The sequence below is a fragment of the Nuphar pumila genome, chromosome 7, assembly GCF_984573655.1.
Source record: "Nuphar pumila chromosome 7, dmNupPumi1.hap1.1, whole genome shotgun sequence".
NCBI classification, from domain to species: Eukaryota; Viridiplantae; Streptophyta; class Magnoliopsida; order Nymphaeales; family Nymphaeaceae; genus Nuphar; species Nuphar pumila.
The window spans coordinates 1,242,063-1,262,741 of NC_143255.1; the positions used below are offsets into that span (position 1 = coordinate 1,242,063).

Here is a 20,679-nt window from a genome sequence, read left to right on the forward strand (position 1 = left end):
ACCGATTAAGAAATTCATGATTGCCTTGCACTAATCATGAAGCTGCAAGGGTTTGGTTTTTGTTTTTGAATGCCTATTTTTTAATTTAGTATATGTATGCATGCTAAACAGGATTCTCTTTTATACTTAGATTTTAAGGGTTTTGTTTTTTAATATATAATTTTGCAACATATTGGATGAATACATGCTAAATTTAATTTTTTTTATGGGCACACTAAAATTATAGACGAGCTTTTCTATTTTAACTCCTATTATGGTGATTTATTTAGTTAACGCATACTAAATTCAATTTTTTTTAGCATGATTAAATTTTAAGGGTTTTATATTTTAATCTATAATTTTGCAATTTGTTGAAAGAATCCATATTGAATCTGATTTTTTTTTTGGGTTTGCATATATCTCAGTTGTTTTGTATTTTAATCCCTATTTTCTCATTTTATTGAGTGAATGCATGCTAAATTCAAATTTTTATTATTATGCTTTAGATTTTATCGGTTTTGTATTTTAATTCTTATTTTTTGCAATCTACCGAATGAATAATTCTACATTCGATTTTGTTTGGGGTATCTTTAGAGTTTTTGTAATTGAATTTTTATTTTTTCAATTTTGTAAGTGAATGATGGGAAATTCAAATTTTTTTGTATGCTTTAGATTTTAGGAGTTTTATATTTTAAGATATGCTTTATATTTTTGGATTGCATGCTAACTTTAGATTTTTTTTAATGCTTAGAATATGATTGTTTTTATCAAAATACACAAATTTTAAACTTTTGTATCCAAACTGTGTCATGATAAATCAAACATGGGACATATGCACAATAGTGTTTTAATGGGGTGGATGTAAACAATAGACAAGACACCATGTAACTGCCTGGACAGGGTCAAAACAGAACTGGACAAAACATAGTGTCTTTGTCCAGCATTGTCTGCGAATCAAGCACCATTTTATGGAGCGTTTGAATCATGACATACATGAAAAGAACATGCTGGGACATCTGCGAAAGTCTGCTAACAGGATAGGCACTGTCATGCCCTGTCCACACGACTCAAAGAAAACAATTTTTTTGGGTCCGACCGTCCGCCACTGTTCCGTGTGGGGTCATTGTTCGGTTGCAGATGCCAAATAAGCACCCGCGGAATGCGCCAATACAAAGTCCGTGTATCTCATGTTTGTGTGGATGTGGGAACACGCGTAGAGACTGCACTTGCATCCTGCGAATGGTGACTCCAATGCTCCTTTAGGTGTCCATTTTGATGATGAACAACATCCACTGTCTGCTCTGCGTAAGGGATCCAATTTGGCCATATGAGCTCACAAATGGAATCCAAAGAGCCACACAAATATTGAGCTCGTAACTCACGAGAAACACAAACTTATGCATTAAAACATATTAATGGATGTAAATGACTACACTAAGGGACGTTAAATTTCATCCCCATGCATACACGAAGACATCATAATACGAGCGATGCCCCTTGATGCAAGCCATTTACGAGAAAACCTTCCCTCTTCTTTTTCTGGTTCTTCTCCCTCTCCGGTGCACGCTCGATCCTAAATTTCCTACATTGGGATTAGAGCAAGGTTACCATGGTTATAGAGGCTCGACGCCGATCATAACAATTGCAGGAAACAACAACCAGTATCACAGTTGCCAAAAACAGCGATCAATATCACAGTTGTCATTCAAATCCGTGACCGGTATCTCAGTCACCAGAAAAATCAGATCAATGTACCTTGTTTTTCCGGGATGTACATGGGAATCATAAAAACTTGTTGGTATCTTACCAGGATATTTTGAAAAACATCATAAATTTTATCAAAATTTGGTACTTTCGATTATGTCACCTTAAAATAATAGGTTTATTAGAATATCGCTAGTATTCATGAATGTTAGTCCCATAACTTTTGTCCTAATTGGATACACTTGTGAATCGGTTCAGATATTAATCGGATTAAAAAAATTCTCCGAATTTTGACAAATTTTTTTTAGATTGGATCTGACCCATTTAACCAATCAGATCTGATTGGACTGCATTAATTAAATGGGTCGGAGACAGTTGGTTTTCTAATCCGTCTTCACTATTTAACATCCCAGGACTATAGAGATTGGTCCCAATGGTGGCAGCTAGTGGGATGGAGCTAAGACCTCTGCCATAGAATCAACACCATGCAAGTATGAGACCTAAGCCGATTCCAATATAATTTATACCGACCTTGCTGTTCTACTAGTGATGGGTCCTCCCATTCCCTGTTCCGATGGCAGCAATCTCTCCAAAAAGAGCGAAACTCCCTCTTCCAATACAACAAGGCGCAAGTTGCGCAGATAAGAACCACAGCCAAGACAGGGATGAAAACTATAATGATGACGTGCTTTCGGCCTGAGTCTGCATGTACAGATTCTTAATATGAGAGAGAGAGAGAGAGAGAGAGAGAGAGAGAGAGAGAGAGAGAGAGAGACTAGCCTGGAATCAGAGGGGATGGAGGAGTTGAATTTGGAGGAGCTGCGGTTGAAGGTGGCGCGGCGAAATAGAAGGGCTGCGTGTCGAACCTCAGACGGCAGCTTCCCCACACAAGCTCACAACCATCTTTCATGTGGCACCACCTCGGAATATAAGACCTAGCGTTGCTCAAACAGAACTTGCAGTCACCGAGGCTCGTGTCCCTCGTGCACTGCACCAATCCGTATATCTTCTGTATATCCGTGTACACGACCTCCCCGATCGCGAACTCAAGACTGGAAGGTCCTGATGTTGCTCTAGAAGTAAGATCGTCTAGCAGACTGCCCAACTTCTGGTTGAACAGCGTAGGGTCCGTAACATTATGGTAAGTCCAGTACCAGGAACCCGAATCTTTGTCGTTGAGGACACCAAAGAAGTTGGTGTTAGAATAGCGCAACTGGCAATGTTCATACCAAATGATGGCATTCACCGCATTTGGGCAGTATTTGACGACTTGGATTGTCGAATTGTCGACGCATCTCCGGCACATCTCTACAAGCATGTCGCCTCTGCACTGAGCAAGGCCGTAGACTCGGTAGGGATCTTGGCCCGCACTGGTGTTGGAGAAACCAGAGGCAGGGGCCTCGGAGGTCAAAGTGGCTAAGACCCTCCGCAGGTTCAGCTCGAACGTGCTTCCTGTGGAGTAATTGGCAGTGTTGCAGCGGCTGTGGATGTAGTCATTGGTGATATCTGCATCGACCGAAGAGAGGAGGATCGCAAATATGAGCCTCAACACCATCGCAGGACCAAGCATCTCTCTGTGTTTTTCTGGAAGAAGGTAATCTCTGGGCAGGCGGGCATTTTCTGTGGAGGAGAGCATGGCTTTATATTCGATCAAAATATAAAGAAAAGGTGTGCTGCGTCAGTACTCTGTTGGCGTGAGTGTTCTGGTTGACAAACCTAATATTGTTTAGTCGGACGTCCTGTTCTGCTTTATTTTAAATTTTGGACATGGATCTTAAAATAAAATCCAAGATCAAATTCAGACATGCATTTTAGGAGTTAATCAGATTGATAAATCATTAAATTCGTTGCGTTCGTACCTTTTACACACGACATTAGCCCCTTTGTTTTGCATTCTTTGAACTGATCTGTATCATCACATTAATATTTGGATCTGGATTTGATTCTATCACCACTGACTTTAGATCAGATCCAGGTTCAAATTAAATGTGGGCTTGTTGACCAATATATTTTCTTCTACCATTTTTCACCTCATATCCAGCACGCTAATTTGTGCCTCAGTGCACTAACGCGCAGTTGGATCATGTTTGAATTTGCAACAAATCAGTACTTACATTTTAAGCAGTGCACTGGTTGAACAAAGTCTGATGAATCACAGAATTGAGTACAAATCTGAATTGTAAATGTTAAGTACCGGATCTGGTGAAAATAAAAAGATTGGCAACAGGGCTCTTATATGTAAAAGTATAAGCTATTGTGTTGAATCCAGTTCAAATTTCGGACTTACTGAAGATATTGATGCGATATGTTCGCACCTAATATCACGACCTGATTCTAAGACTAATATCAGACGGCCAACCAAATCTAATCTATTTGGAAGTGGGAGGTAAAAGGGTTGGACAGCCAAAACCAAAATAGGGAGTTTCCTCTTAAAAGGGTTCCTGGTAGTCACCTGTTAAGGTGGAGAAACACCTGAATCCAATTTTACTCAACCTGAGTTTGCAGAGATTGTGCCTTATTTATGCGCAGATGGCGTGGACCGTCTATCTAAACAGCTACCAACCTTTCACTAAATTAAGTTAAAAACAATTATGAGTTCATCGAAATGGTTATCAACCATTTAACTTTTTTTTCTTTTTGAAAAAAAAACAAAAATTTCTTGTGAAATACTTTTTTTTTTTCTTGTGGAAGTGTCACATGGATTTGTTGTTGTTCACTTAATTTAATATGATTGACTATTTCTAAGAAGAAAATTGTTGATGTGCAACAATGAAAGCAAATACATGTTGAAGATTTCTTACCATTTAAAAAAAACTAACTTGATGTCATTTGCTTCTCCCAGATTTCTTTTCGTTTTATTAAAGGGACTTTGCGTCATTTACTTCTTTAACATATACAAGTTAAATGAATGGCAAAACTGGCTTCTCTCTCTCTCTCTCTCTCTTTATATATATACATATATATATATATATATATATATATATATGCAGCTCCTAATATCGGGCGATGGCTTCTATAGGTATAGCGAAATATTTCATTTGAATACATTTCCTCTTTTTTGATTAATACTCAATAAAAATAATACAAGTAACACCTGAACTAGGCTGACAATAAGCTCTCTCATTGGAGATTGAAATGAAAATTTTGAATAATACAAATAATGCCTGCTTTCAAAAGAATAATACGAGTAGCAGGGTGCCCATAAATGTGTTTTCATATTTGTCAAAGAAAAATGTTTACTTAAGCGCCTATCTTTTGTTCATATATCATTTTAGAAGATAAATACCATCTTTTCAAAATTTTCAATTCAGAGTTTCAGACTTTTTCTTTTCAGAAATAAAAAAACACCTAGACCTATGTCACACACACACAGAGCCTGAAGAAATTCAACATTACCACTCATGAAGATCAACAAAAAGTTGAACCCATGAACTGAACAAGAGCAAAACCCAAAACAAATAAAGAAAGCAAAAGAGAAAAAGAACATCGGACAGATAAAACGGGCTCACGCAGAAGCCTCTTGCCCAGATTGCGGCAAAAGAGAGGTAGCGTCAGCAGGAGGGAGCGGAAGATCACTAAGATGCATACGCAAGATCGCATAAACATCTACCAAGATTTTATGCACCAGGTTTTGAATGTTAACTGGAATTTGACGAAAATGAGCATTGTTTCGCGCCATCCAAACAAACCACCAAGAAGTAAGCAACCACGTCCGCCAGATGAACCTCCACCTCATGTTACGCCTAATACAAACCGGGCCTAAGATCAAATCAAGCGCAAAGGACTCCTCCTTAACAAACACTTTCAGATGCCTCCAAGTCCTGTTAAAGAGTTCCACAAATATTGGGCAAGACCAAAACAAGTGAAACGTAGATTCTTCTGCAGCTTGACAAAGCACGCACCAACTCGAGAGCTGAATGCCCCACTTCTTTAAATTATTGTGGGTCTGGATCCTATCGTGCAAAATTAACCAAGCCAAGACTCGAGAACAGGGAGAAGGACCCTTCGCCCAAAGCACATTCTCGAGCAACCAATCAGCCCCCAGGGGGAGCAACGATCTATAGACTTTTGAGGTGAGAAACTCCCTGCTTGACGCCAGTGCCCACTACAATGACCAAATTTTTTAGAGTCCTCAAAATGATCTCTAAAGCAGGCTAAAGACCTCAACCACGATTTACACAAGTGCGAGAGCACCAAACCCTGGGTTCCCAGATGAACCGGGATGAGAGTAGGAGTCCCATATTTAGCAAGAAGCAAATAAGCACAAGGGTTATCTGGTTGGTGGGCCAACCAACATTGCTTGGCAACAAGAACAATGCTCTGTAGTCTGGGCGCAGGAATGCCTAAACCAGCCATACGTTGAGGTAAGACCACCGAACGCCAACCAATCAAGTGATGCTTACCCTTGAATTGACACCCAGACCATAGAAAACATGCCAGCAAGCACGTCAGCTGCTTCTCTACTCTAACAGGCATAACAAACATAGACATGAAAAAATCTGGAATAGTTGAAAGAACATGTCTGACTAAGGTTAGATGGCCAGCAATGGAGAGATAAAATGACTGTCACGAAAGCAATTTGTGCTTCACTTTTTTCACTACAAGAAAAATGCTATTTAGCGACGGATATTTGCGACGGATTTTTTCCGTCGCCAAGTTGCGACGGATTAGCGGGAGAAAACTATTTGTCACTAACATTCAAAATATTTGCAAAAGTAGCGATGGAAATATTTCCTTCGCTAAATCCGTCGCTACTTAGCGATGGATTAGCGACAAAATTTTTCCGTCGCCAAAAACGCTAAAAAAATACTAATTAGCGATAGAATTAGCGAGGGATTTTTTCTGTCGCTAATCCATCGCTAAATAGCGACGGATTAGCGACAAAAAAATTCCTTGCTAATTCCGTCGCTAGTTTTCGATTTAAACCATCCCGCCTAAGGCGCGAAATTTTCCCTCCCTCCGTTCCCCCCCCCCCCCCCCCCCGTTTGATTTAAACTGCCCTTCTCTTCCTCTGACGATGCGCAGCGGCCCTCCGAGCATCCTCCTCCTCCCGCTACTTCTTCCCCGCGCTGTCCTCCTCCTCCCGACGGTGCCCCTCGCCGGACTCCACCGCCTGTCCTACCTCTCCCTCATCTGAGGCCCTCCGAGCGTGACTGGCGTCGGCCCACGGACCGTCCTCCTCCTCCCGCTACCTCTCCTCCATGCGCCGTCCTCCTCCTTCCGGCGGTGCCCCTCGCCGGTCTCCACCTCCCATCCTGCCTCTCCCTCGCCTGAGGCCTTCTGAGCGTGATTGGCATCGCCCCTCGGACTGTCCTCCTCCTCCCGCTACCTCTCCCTCGCGTCGTCCTCCTCCTCCCGGCGGTGCCCCTTGCCGGTCTCCTCCTCCTCACGCTACCTCTCCCCCGAGCCATCCTCCTCCTCCTGGCGGTGCCCCTCGCCGGTCTCCACCGCTCATCCTGCCTCTCCCTCGTCTGAGGCCCTCCATCGTGATTGGCTCGCTGCGGAAGAGCGTCGCCGGAACCCGCTTGTGCAAAAAAATTTGCTCCCTGGAGGAGAACGCGCCGACAGAGAGCATTTTTTTTTAATTTTTTTTTAAAATTTATTGACGGATTAGCGATGGATATTATCCATCGCTAATTTAAAATACCGAAGGACTCGCGATGGATCATGTTCGTCGCTAATCCGTCATAAGTTAGCGACGACATTAGCGACAGATAAGTTCTGTCACTACTTAGCGTCGAAAAATTCGCGATGAAAGTTATTCATCGCTAATCCGACGTTAATCCGTCGCTAAACCGTTTAGCGATAGATTAGCGACAGATTTACGTCATCGCTAATCCACAGGTTTCTTGTAGTGTTTGAAGTGTCAGGGCCCATGCAGCAGAAGAGAGGTGCTTCACTTGTAACAGCAAGCCTAGGTATATAATAGGCATGTCAGAAATAATGTAATTAAAAAGTTTCTTCCCAGCTGCAAGCATATTGGCATGAACATTGAACATGGTAATAGAGCATTTGGTCTCATTTAGAGAAAACCCAGATAGGAAGAGGAAGACCTGAATGATAGACTTGAACCTAAGCATCTGCTGAACATTTGCATGACAAAAATTGATTATATCATTTGCATAAGTAAGAATATGACCCAGAAAGTCTAGAACCTGTAAAGGATCAATGAAACGCGATACCGCAGCTCGCTTAAGCAATACCACAAGACCCCTAGCAACTGCATTGAATAACAAAGGCGAGAGGGGGCACTCTTGCTACAAACCCCGCCCCAGCTTGAACCGGTCTCCTCTAACCCCATTGATATTTAACATGGCTTGAGCATTTAAGACCAGCTCCCTCACCCAACCAGAAAAATGATGACCAATACCGAAATTTGCTAACATTTGAAATAAGAATGGCCAATGCACGAAATCAAAAGTTTTATGAAAGTCTAATTTAAGGACAAAGTAAGGCTGACCGATATGCTGCAAGGAATGAAGACGCCATGATGAACGAGTGTTGGACCCTCTTATTACAGATGAAGGTGAACTGAGAGTCTGAAAAAATCTAGTTAGCCACCCATTTCAGCCTATTCGCCAAAACCTTGGCAAACATCCGATAGAGAGCACTTATAACTGAGATTGAGAGGAACCGAGAAATATCAGTGGCATCGTCATCTTTCAGAATGAGCGAAATAATAACTACATGAAAATGATAAGACAGTCTGGAGTTACGATAGAACTCATCAAACATGCTCACCACGTCCGTTTTAACACAGTCCCAAAAGATTCTAAAAAAGTCGACATGAAACCCGTCAATGACAGGCGCTTTTCAACCTGACAGATCCTTAATGACCCTAAAAATCTCATCGTCAGAGAACCTCCTTTGCATAGATCTGGTTTGCTCATGCTGAATTAACTCAACTAAGACATTACCAAAGATACCCTCAACAGTTAACGAAGCAGAATATAAATCCTTAAAATATAGCGAGACTGCTGGATTAACGTGATGATTGAGATAAGAAACACCCCCAATGGAGATAGAAGGAACAACCTTCCTCCTATAACGATGGGAAGCATATGAGTGAAAAAATTTAGTGTTGCCATCACTAGCTGCAAGCTATTTCACCCTAGACTTCTGCTTCCAACGAAGAGAGAGAGAAGGGGGTGATCAGAACCGTATAAGGTAATGCATGCAATCTGGCTCTCGCACTAGATGCCACACCGACATTAATCTAAATGGCTATCATCATTTCACTAAATTAAGTTAAAAACCATTGAGTCCATCGACACGTTTATCAACCACTTAACTTTTGTTTGTTTTTGAGAAAAAAAATCTTGTGCAATAGTTTTTCCTAAATTATCTTGTCGAAGTATGTCACATCCTTAATATGAAGGATTTGTTGTTCAATTAATTTAATATGATTGACTTTTTCTAATAAGAAATTTGATGATGTGCAACAATGAAAGCAAACTCTTGTTGAAGATTTCTTACCATTTAAGAAAGCAACCTGATATCACTTGCTTTCCCCAATTTTCTTTTAGTTTTAGTAAAATTGACTTAATGTTAATTTACTTTTTTGCATATACAAGTTGACCGATGAATGGTAAGACTGCTTCTTTCTGTCACTCTCTCCATATGAAACTCCTAACAGCGGGGCGATGAACACTAGGTCTAAAGAGGTGTTTCATTTGCAAGAGTACATTTCCTTATTTTTATTAATACTCCATAAAAATAATACAAGTAACACCTGAACTTGGCTGACAATAAGCTCTCTGACTAGAGATTGAGATGGAAATTTTGAATGACACAAAAAATGCCTACTTTCAAAAGCATAACACGAGTAGCATGGTACCTATAAATGTGTTTTCATATTTGTCAAAGGAAAGTGTTTACTTAAGCTCTTATCTTTTGACCGTATATAATTCTAGAAGATACGTACCATCTTTTAAAAATTTCTATTGCAAAGTTTCAGACCAAAATTTTTCAAGAGAAAAACAGGCAGACCTATGTCAGAGAGAGAGAGAGAGAGAGAGAGAGAGAGAGAGAGAGAGAGAGAGAGAGAGAGAGAGAGAAAGTGACCAGAACTGTAATGCATGCGGTCTGGCTCTCGCACCAGATACCACACCGACATCAATCTAAACAGTTGTCAACCATTCACTAAATTAAATTAAAAACCATTAGAGTCCATCAAAACGGTTATAAACCACTTACCTTTTTTTTTTTAGAGCGAAAAAAAGTCTTGTGGAATAGTTCTTGTGGAAGTATGCATGTCTCGTCCTTAATACGAAGGATTTGTTGTTCATTTAATTTAATATGATTGACTATTTCTAATAAGAAATTTGATGACGTGCAACAATGAAAGCAAACTCTTGTGGAATATTTCTTACCATTTAAAAAGTAACTTGATATCATTTGCTTTTCCCAACTTTCTTTTGGATTTAGGGCACGTTTGGAAGAGAGAAAGATGTAAGAAAAGTGATGCAAAATGGAAAATTAGTACAGGTTTTCTGACCTTTCCGAACGAGAGAGACTTTTTCACTAAGAGAATTTTATCTAAAAAGTACACTTTTTGGTAGAAAACATTCCTCCATGGGAGGGGATGGAGGAATGTTTCCTACCAAGAGAAAATTTATTTTTACACTCCACACCACAAATCTCACCACTACCACTCACCGTCTCACCATTACCACCGCCAAAGGTGTAGCTGGGGGGGGCGGGCAGGACTGGGTTGTAGCCCAGTCCTGCCTCCCGAAACAGTTAATTTTTTTTTCTTTTAAAAGCCCAGTCCTAGCTCAGCCCTGATTCCATATGAAATAGATTTTTATCCATTTTTGTAGCCCAGCCTAGACTGCAGCAAATAGTTTGATTCGTCCATATGAAATAGATTTTTATTAATAATTGTAGCTATTTTTTATTTTATCTCAAAAAAAAAAGAATCGGGGGCGCTGCCCCCGAACCCCCAAACTATCACACAATTTTTTTTTTTTTGCTACACCCCTGTTTGCCCCCCCCCCCTCTCCCTCACATGAATCCTAGCTACGCCACTGACCACCACCACCCTCCTCCTCCTCTCTCTTATTTTTTTACATTTTTTCACTCTGTTGTTTTTGTTTTCCTGCGACACAAATAGGCAAAAAACTTTCTTTTGAAAAACTTTTCATATAAAAAAACTCTCATAGGCAAAACTTTCTTTTCCTATGAGAGTTTTTTTTTGTCTTCCAAACGTGCCCTCAGTAAATTGACTTAGCGTTATTTACTTTTTTAGCATATACAAGTTGACCATGAATGGCAAGACTGATTCTTTCTGCCATTCTCTCCATATGCAACTCCTAACAGCGAGCGATGAACTCTAGGTATAGCCAGATAATTCATTGCAAGAGTACATTTCCATTTTTTTATTAATACTCCATAAAAACAATACAAGTAACACCTGAACTTGGCTGACAATAAGCTCTCTGACTAGAGATTGAGATGAAAATTTTGAATAATACAAATAATGCCTACTTTCAAAAGCATAATACAAGTAGCATGGTACCTAAAAATGTGTTTTCATATTTGTCGAAGGAAAATGTTTACTTAAGCTCTTATCTTTCAACCGTATATAATTCTAGAAGATATGTACCATTTTCAAAACTTCTAATTCAGAGTTTGAAGGTGACCAGAACTGTATAAGGTAGTGCATGCGGTCCAGCTCTTGCAGTACTAGACACCACACCGGCATCAATCTAAACAACTATCAACCTTTCACTAAATTAAGTTAAAAACCATTATGATTCAATTCAAACAGTTATCAACCACTTACCTTTTCTTTTGTTTTTGAGAGGAAAAAAAACTTGTGGAATAGTTTTTCCAGAGTTATCTTGTAGAAGTGTGTCACATCCTTAATATGAAGTATTTGTTGTTCACTTAATTTAATGTGATTTAGTATTTCTAATAAGAAATTTGATGATGTGCAATAATGAAAGCAAACTCTTGTTGAAGATTTCTTATCATTTAAAAAACTAACTTCAGGTCATTTGCTTTTCCCAAATTTCATATCGTTTTAATAAAGTGTCTTAACGTCATTTACTTTTTTAACATATACAAGTTGACAAATTAATGGCAAGACTGGCTTCTCTCTGTCACTCTCTCCATTTGTAACTCCTAACAGTGGCCGATGGCCTCTAGGTTTAGCGAGATTTTTCATTCCAAGTGTACATTTCCTCTTTTTTGATTAATACTACAAATAATACAACACTTGAACTTGTTTGACAATAAGTTCTCCGAATAGATAATGAAATGGAAATTTTGAATAATACAAATAATGTCTGCTTTCAAAAGAATAATACGAGTAGTGCGGTGCCCATAAATGAGTTTCCATATGTCAAAGGAAAATGTTAAGCTCACATCTTTTGCCCATATATAATTCTAGAAGATACATACCATGTTTTCAAAATTTCTAATTCAGAGTTTAAAACTAATATTTTTTAGGAAACACACACACACACACACCCAGAAGGTGACCAAAACTGTATAAGGTCATGCCATGCAGTCTAGCTCTTGCACTAGATACTACACCGGTGTCAATCTAAACAACACTCGAGTTCCTTTAGCTAAATTAAGTTAAAAACCATTATTAGTCCATCCAAATAATTATCAAACACTTACGTGTTTTTTGTTTTCTAGAGAAAAAAAATCTTGTGGTATAGTTTTTCCTGAATTATCTTTTGAAAGTGTGTCACATCCTTAATGTGAAGGATTTGTAGTCGTTCACTTAATTTAATATGATTGACCATTTCTAATAAGAAAATTGATGATGTGGGACAATGAAAGAAAACTCTTGTTGAAGATTTCTTACCATTTAAAAAACTAATTTGATGTCATTTGCTTCTCCCAGATTTCTTTTCGTTTTAATAAAGTGACTTAACGTCTTTTACTTTTTAACTTATACTGGTTGACAGACGAATGGCAAGAGTGGCTTCTCTCTGTCACTCTCTCCATATGCAACTCTTAACAGTGGGCGATGGCCTCTAGGTTTAAAGAGATGTTTCATTCCAAGAGTACATTTTTTATTAATACTCCATAAAAATAATACAAGCAAATCTTTATGCAAGGTTGACAAAGAGTGGGCTATAGTCATGAGGGCCAAGTATGAGTTGTATGGTTGGCCGTGGAGGTGGGCTCCCATTCCCAAATGCAATGCAAATATGGAAGGCTTGGAGCAAAGTAGTAGATCTGGTCGCGGAAGGATGCTTGGCTTCTTCACTCGCCCCTTATGGTTGCCTTTTCCAACCTTTACCGGGCAGCTAGGCATAAGGGATGCTCGGTGGCGAGTCATTGGACCCACAATGGGGGATGGGATGTGGAAGTGCGGTTTAATCCTTTCACTCAAGTGGCTCTTGAATGGATTGAGCTCATGGGTTTACTGTCTCCCATTGTGCCCAATGACAATGCTGATTGCCTATGGTGAAAGGCAAAGGCTTCGGGTGGTCTGGAGTTATCTTTGAAGTGTGCATTTGAGTATGTATCGGTTCCCACGGTACGTTGGCTGCTCTCTGCTGCATTGTGGGGAAAGCTCTTGCCTGCACGAGCTTCATTTAGTACTGTTTGACAAGATATTTACTGAGGCAAACCTTAAGAGGAGGGGCTTTCATCTCACAAGTTGATGCTCCTTGTGTTTTGTGAACAAAGAGAACACTGCCCACCTTTTTTGAGGATGCGCATTTGTGCAATTTTTACATAGATGTGCATGGGATGATAAGAATCTGGCTCTCTTAGGGACCTAACCCCTTCCCTTCTAGATGGATCCAATCTCAGTTGAAAATTGATTTTAAAATGAATTCAGATCATTTTATGAGAAAATTGATTTGAAACTAAAAAATATAAAGCCCTCAGGGTTGGCCAAGTGAAAAATATCTGAATTTAATATTTTGAAAAACCAAAGTGTTAGATCTCGAGAATGACATGGAATGCGATGAAATGGAATAAAATGACAAGAAATGATACAAAATAATATGAAATGATACAAATATGAGCCTCAACACCATCGCAGGACCAAGCATCTCTCTGTGTTTTTCTGGAAGAAGGTAATCTCTGGGCAGACGGACATTTTCTGTGGAGGAGAGCATGGCTTTATATTCGATCAAAATATAAAGAAAAGGTGTGCTGCGTCCGTACTCTGTTGGCGTGAGTGTTCTGGTTGACAAACCTAATATTGTTTAGTCGGACGTCCTGCTCTGCTTTATTTTAAATTTTGGACATGGATCTTAAAATAAAATCCAAGATCAAATTCAGACATGCATTTTAGGAGTTAATCAGATTGATAAATCATTAAATTCGTTGCGTTCGTACCTTTTACACACGACATTAGCCCCTCTGTTTTGCATTCTTTGAACTGATCTGTATCATCATTAATATTTGGATTTGGATTTGATTCTATCACAACTGACTTTAGATCAGATCCAGGTTCAAATTAAATGTGGGCTTGTTGACCAATATATTTTCTTCTACCATTTTTCACCTCATATCCAGCACACTAATTTGTGCCTCAGTGCACTAACGCGCAGTTGGATCATGTTTGAATTTGCAACAAATCAGTACTTACATTTTAAGCAGTGCACTGGTTGAACAAAGTCTGATGAATCACAGAATTGAATACAAATCTGAATTGTAAATGTTAAGTACCGGATCTGGTGAAAATAAAAAGATTGGCAACAGGGCTCTTATATGTAAAAGTATAAGCTATTGTGTTGAATCCAGTTCAAATTTCGGACTTACTGAAGATATTGATGCGATATGTTCGCACCTAATATCTCGACCTGATTCTAAGACTAATATCAGATGGCCAACCAAATCTAATCTATTTGGAAGTGGGAGGTAAAAGGGTTGGACAGCCAAAACCAAAATGGGGAGTTTCCTCTTAAAAGGGTTCCTGGTCGTCACCTGTTAAGGTGGAGAAACACCTGAATCCAATTTTATTCAACCTGAGTTTGCAGAGATTGTGCCTTATTTATGCGCAGATGGCATGGACCGTCTATCTAAACAGCTACCAACCTTTCACTAAATTAAGTTAAAAACAATTATGAGTCCATCGAAATGGTTATCAACCATTTAACTTTTTTTTCTTTTTGAAAAAAAAACAAAAATTTCTTGTGGAATACTTTTTTTTTTTTCTTGTGGAAGTGTCACATGGATTTGTTGTTGTTCACTTAATTTAATATGATTGACTATTTCTAAGAAGAAAATTGTTGATGTGCAACAATGAAAGCAAATACATGTTGAAGATTTCTTACCATTTAAAAAAAACTAACTTGATGTCATTTGCTTCTCCCAGATTTCTTTTCGTTTTATTAAAGGGACTTTGCGTCATTTACTTCGTTAACATATACAAGTTAAATGAATGGCAAAACTGGCTTCTCTCTCTCTCTCTCTTTATATATATATATATATATATATATATATATATATATATATATATATATATATATATATATATATATATATATATATATATATATATATATATATATATATGCAGCTACTAATATCGGGCGATGGCTTCTATAGGTATAGCGAAATATTTCATTTGAATACATTTCCTCTTTTTTGATTAATACTCAATAAAAATAATACAAGTAACACCTGAACTAGGCTGACAATAAGCTCTCTCATTGGAGATTGAAATGAAAATTTTGAATAATACAAATAAGGCCTGCTTTCAAAAGAATAATACGAGTAGCAGGGTGCCCATAAATGTGTTTTCATATTTGTCAAAGAAAAATGTTTACTTAAGCGCCTATCTTTTGTTCATATATCATTTTAGAAGATAAATACCATCTTTTCAAAATTTCCAATTCAGAGTTTCAGTCTTTTTCTTTTCAGAAATAAAAAAACACCTAGACCTATGTCACACACACAGAGCCGGAAGAAATTCAACATTACCACTCATGAAGATCAACAAAAAGTTGAACCCATGAACTGAACAAGAGCAAAACCCAAAACAAATAAAGAAAGCAGAAGAGAAAAAGAACATCGGACAGATAAAACGGGCTCACGCAGAGGCCTCTTGCCCAGATTGCGGCAAAAGAGAGGTAGCATCAGCAGGAGGGAGCGGAAGATCACTAAGATGCATACGCAAGATCGCATAAACATCTACCAAGATTTTATGCACCAGGTTTTGAATGTTAACTGGAATTTGACGAAAATGAGCATTGTTTCGCGCCATCCAAACAAACCACCAAGAAGTAAGCAACCACGTCCGCCAAATGAACCTCCACCTCATGTTACGCCTAATACAAATCGGGCCTAAGATCAAATCAAGCGCAAAGGACTCCTCCTTAACAAACACTTTCGGATGCCTCCAAGTCCTGTTAAAGAGTTCCACAAATATTGGGCAAGACCAAAACAAGTGAAACGTAGATTCTTCTGCAGCTTGACAAAGCACGCACCAACTCGAGAGTTGAATGCCCCACTTCTTTAAATTATTGTGGGTCTGGATCCTATCGTGCAAAATTAACCAAGCCAGGACTCGAGAACGGGGAAAAGGACCCTTCGCCCAAAGCACATTCTCGGGCAACCAATCAGCCCCCGGGGGGAGCAACGATCTATAGACTTTTGAGGTGAGAAACTCCCTGCTTGACGCCAGTGCCCACTACAATGACCAAATTTTTTAGAGTCCTCAAAATGATCTCTAAAGCAGGCTAAAGCCCTCAACCACGATTTACACAAGTGCGAGAGCACCAAACCCTGGGTTCCCAGATGAACCGGGATGAGAGTAGGAGCCCCATATTTAGCAAGAAGCAAATAAGCACAAGGGTTATCTGGTTGGTGGGCCAACCAACATTGCTTGGCAACAAGAACAATGCTCTGTAGTCTGGGCGCAGAAATGCCTAAACCAGCCATACGTTGAGGTAAGACCACCGAACGCCAACCAATCAAGTGATGCTTACCCTTGAATTGACACCCAGACCATAGAAAACCTGCCAGCAAGCACGTCAGCTGCTTCTCTACTCTAACAGGCATAACAAACATAAACATGAAAAAATCTGGAATAGTTGAAAGAACATGTCTGACTAAGGTTAGATGGCCAGCAATGGAGAGATAAAATGACTGTCACGAAAGCAATTTGTGCTTCACTTTTTTCACTACAAGAAAAATGCTATTTAGCGACGGATATTTGCGACAGATTTTTTCCGTCGCCAAGTTGCGACGGATTAGCGGGAGAAAACTATTTGTCACTAACATTCAAAATATTTGCAAAAGTAGCGATGGAAATATTTCCTTCGCTAAATCCGTCGCTACTTAGCGATGGATTAGCGACAAAATTTTTCCGTCGCCAAAAACACTAAAAAAATACTAATTAGCGATAGAATCAGCGAGGGATTTTTTCTGTCGCTAATCCGTCGCTAAATAGCGACGGATTAGCGACAGAAAAATTCCTTGCTAATTCCGTCGCTAGTTTTCGATTTAAACCATCCCGCCTGAGGCGCGAAATTTTCTCTCCCTTCGTTGCCCCCCCGTTTGATTTAAACTGCCCTTCTCTTCCTCTGACGATGCGCAGCGGCCCTCCGAGCATCCTCCTCCTCCCGCTACTTCTCCCCCGCGCCGTCCTCCTCCTCCCGGCGGTGCCCCTCGCCAGACTCCACCGCCTGTCCTACCTCTCCCTCACCTGAGGCCCTCCGAGCGTGACTAGCGTCGGCCCACGGACCGTCCTCCTCCTCCCGCTACCTCTCCTCCATGCGCCGTCCTCCTCCTTCCGGCGGTGCCCCTCGCCGGTCTCCACCGCCCATCCTGCCTCTCCCTCGCCTGAGGCCTTCCGAGCGTGATTAGCATCGCCCCCCGGACTGTCCTCCTCCTCCCGCTACCTCTCCCTCGCGTCGTCCTCTTCCTCCCGGCGGTGCCCCTTGCCGGTCTCCTCCTCCTCACGCTACCTCTCCCCCGGGCCATCCTCCTCCTCCTGGGGGTGCCCCTCGCCGGTCTCCACCGCTCATCCTGCCTCTCCCTCGCCTGAGGCCCTCCATCGTGATTGGCTCGCTGCGGAAGAGCGTCGCCGGAACCCGCTTGTGCAAAAAAATTTGCTCCCTGGAGGAGAACGCGCCGACAGAGAGCATTTTTTTTTAAATTTTTTTTAAAATTTATTGACGGATTAGCGACGGATATTATCCATCGCTAATTTAAAATACCGAAGGACTCGCGATGGATCATGTTCGTCGCTAATCCGTCATAAGTTAGCGACGACATTAGCGACGGATAAGTTCTGTCACTACTTAGCGTCGAAAAATTCGCGATGAAAGTTATTCATCGCTAATCCGACGTTAATCCATCGCTAAACCGTTTAGCGATAGATTAGCGACAGATTTACGTCATCGCTAATCCACAGGTTTCTTGTAGTGTTTGAAGTGTCAGGGCCCATGCAGCAGAAGAGAGGTGCTTCACTTGTAACAACAAGCCTAGGTATATAATAGGCATGTCAGAAATAGTGTAATTAAAAAGTTTCTTCCCAGCTGCAAGCATATTGGCATGAACATTGAACATGGTAATAGAGCATTTGGTCTCATTTAGAGAAAACCCAGATAGGAAGAGGAAGACCTGAATGATAGACTTGAACCTAAGCATCTGCTGAACATTTGCATGACAAAAATTGATTATATCATTTGCATAAGTAAGAATATGACCCAGAAAGTCTAGAACCTGTAAAGGATCAATGAAACGCGATACCGCAGCTCGCTTAAGCAATACCACAAGACCCCTAGCAACTGCATTGAATAACAAAGGCGAGAGGGGGCACTCTTGCTACAAACCCCGCCCCAGCTTGAACCGGTCTCCTCTAACCCCATTGATATTTAACATGGCTTGAGCATTTAAGACCAGCTCCCTCACCCAACCAGAAAAATGATGACCAATACCGAAATTTGCTAACATTTGAAATAAGAATGGCCAATGCACGAAATCAAAAGTTTTATGAAAGTCTAATTTAAGGACAAAGTAAGGCTGACCGATATGCTGCAAGGAATGAAGACGCCATGATGAACGAGTGTTGGACCCTCTTATTACGGATGAAGGTGAACTGAGAGTCTGAAAAAATCTAGTTAGCCACCCATTTCAGCCTATTCGCCAAAACCTTGGCAAACATCCGATAGAGAGCACTTATAACTGAGATTGAGAGGAACCGAGAAATATCAGTGGCATCGTCATCTTTCAGAATGAGCGAAATAATAACTACATGAAAATGATAAGACAGTCTGGAGTTACGATAGAACTCATCAAACATGCTCACCACGTCCGTTTTAACACAGTCCCAAAAGATTCTAAAAAAGTCGACATGAAACCCGTCAATGACAGGCGCTTTTCAACCTGACAGATCCTTAATGACCCTAAAAATCTCATCGTCAGAGAACCTCCTTTGCATAGATCTGGTTTGCTCATGCTGAATTAACTCAACTAAGACATTACCAAAGATACCCTCAACAGTTAACGAAGCAGAATATAAATCCTTAAAATATAGCGAGACTGCTGGATTAACGTGATGATTGAGATAAGAAACACCCCCAATGGAGATAGAAGGAACAACCTTCCTCCTATAACGATGGGAAGCATATGAGTGAAAAAATTTAGTGTTGCCATCACTAGCTGCAAGCTATTTCACCCTAGACTTCTGCTTCCAACGAAGAGAGAGAGAAGGGGGTGATCAGAACCGTATAAGGTAATGCATGCAATCTGGCTCTCGCACTAGATGCCACACCGACATTAATCTAAATGGCTATCATCATTTCACTAAATTAAGTTAAAAACCATTGAGTCCATCGACACGTTTATCAACCACTTAACTTTTGTTTGTTTTTGAGAAAAAAAATCTTGTGCAATAGTTTTTCCTAAATTATCTTGTCGAAGTATGTCACATCCTTAATATGAAGGATTTGTTGTTCAATTAATTTAATATGATTGACTTTTTCTAATAAGAAATTTGATGATGTGCAACAATGAAAGCAAACTCTTGTTGAAGATTTCTTACCATTTAAGAAAGCAACCTGATATCACTTGCTTTCCCCAATTTTCTTTTAGTTTTAGTAAAATTGACTTAATGTTAATTTACTTTTTTGCATATACAAGTTGACCGATGAATGGTAAGACTGCTTCTTTCTGTCACTCTCTCCATATGAAACTCCTAACAGCGGGGCGATGAACACTAGGTCTAAAGAGGTGTTTCATTTGCAAGAGTACATTTCCTTATTTTTATTAATACTCCATAAAAATAATACAAGTAACACCTGAACTTGGCTGACAATAAGCTCTCTGACTAGAGATTGAGATGGAAATTTTGAATGACACAAAAAATGCCTACTTTCAAAAGCATAACACGAGTAGCATGGTACCTATAAATGTGTTTTCATATTTGTCAAAGGAAAGTGTTTACTTAAGCTCTTATCTTTTGACCGTATATAATTCTAGAAGATACGTACCATCTTTTAAAAATTTCTATTGCAAAGTTTCAGACCAAAATTTTTCAAGAGAAAAACAGGCAGACCTATGTCAGAGAGAGAGAGAGAGAGAGAGAGAGAGAGAGAGAGAGAGAGAGAGAGAGAAAGTGACCAGAACTGTAATGCATGCGGTCTGGCTCTCGCACCAGATACCACACCGACATCAATCTAAACAGTTGTCAACCATTCACTAAATTAAATTAAAAACCATTAGAGTCCATCAAAACGGTTATAAACCACTTACCTTTTTTTTTTTAGAGCGAAAAAAAGTCTTGTGGAATAGTTCTTGTGGAAGTATGCATGTCTCGTCCTTAATACGAAGGATTTGTTGTTCATTTAATTTAATATGATTGACTATTTCTAATAAGAAATTTGATGACGTGCAACAATGAAAGCAAACTCTTGTGGAATATTTCTTACCATTTAAAAAGTAACTTGATATCATTTGCTTTTCCCAACTTTCTTTTGGATTTAGGGCACGTTTGGAAGAGAGAAAGATGTAAGAAAAGTGATGCAAAATGGAAAATTAGTACAGGTTTTCTGACCTTTCCGAACG

At 39.8% G+C, this 20,679-nt stretch overlaps 1 protein-coding gene across 1 annotated transcript; it reads right to left on the bottom strand.

Moving 5' to 3' along the window:
- Positions 1-2,458: 2,458 nt before the first annotated feature.
- LOC149830790 (antimicrobial ginkbilobin-2-like protein) lies at positions 2,459-3,319 on the bottom strand. The gene has a single exon (XM_090011825.1). It carries the CDS (start codon positions 3,317-3,319, stop codon positions 2,459-2,461), a length of 861 nt encoding a protein of 286 aa, XP_089867951.1.
- Positions 3,320-20,679: the final 17,360 nt, after the last annotated feature.

Bases quoted from the DNA above. Each gene is read 5' to 3' on its own strand.
- LOC149830790 (XM_090011825.1), bottom strand. From the start codon at position 3,319: ATGCTCTCCTCCACAGAAAATGCCCGCCTGCCCAGAGATTACCTTCTT.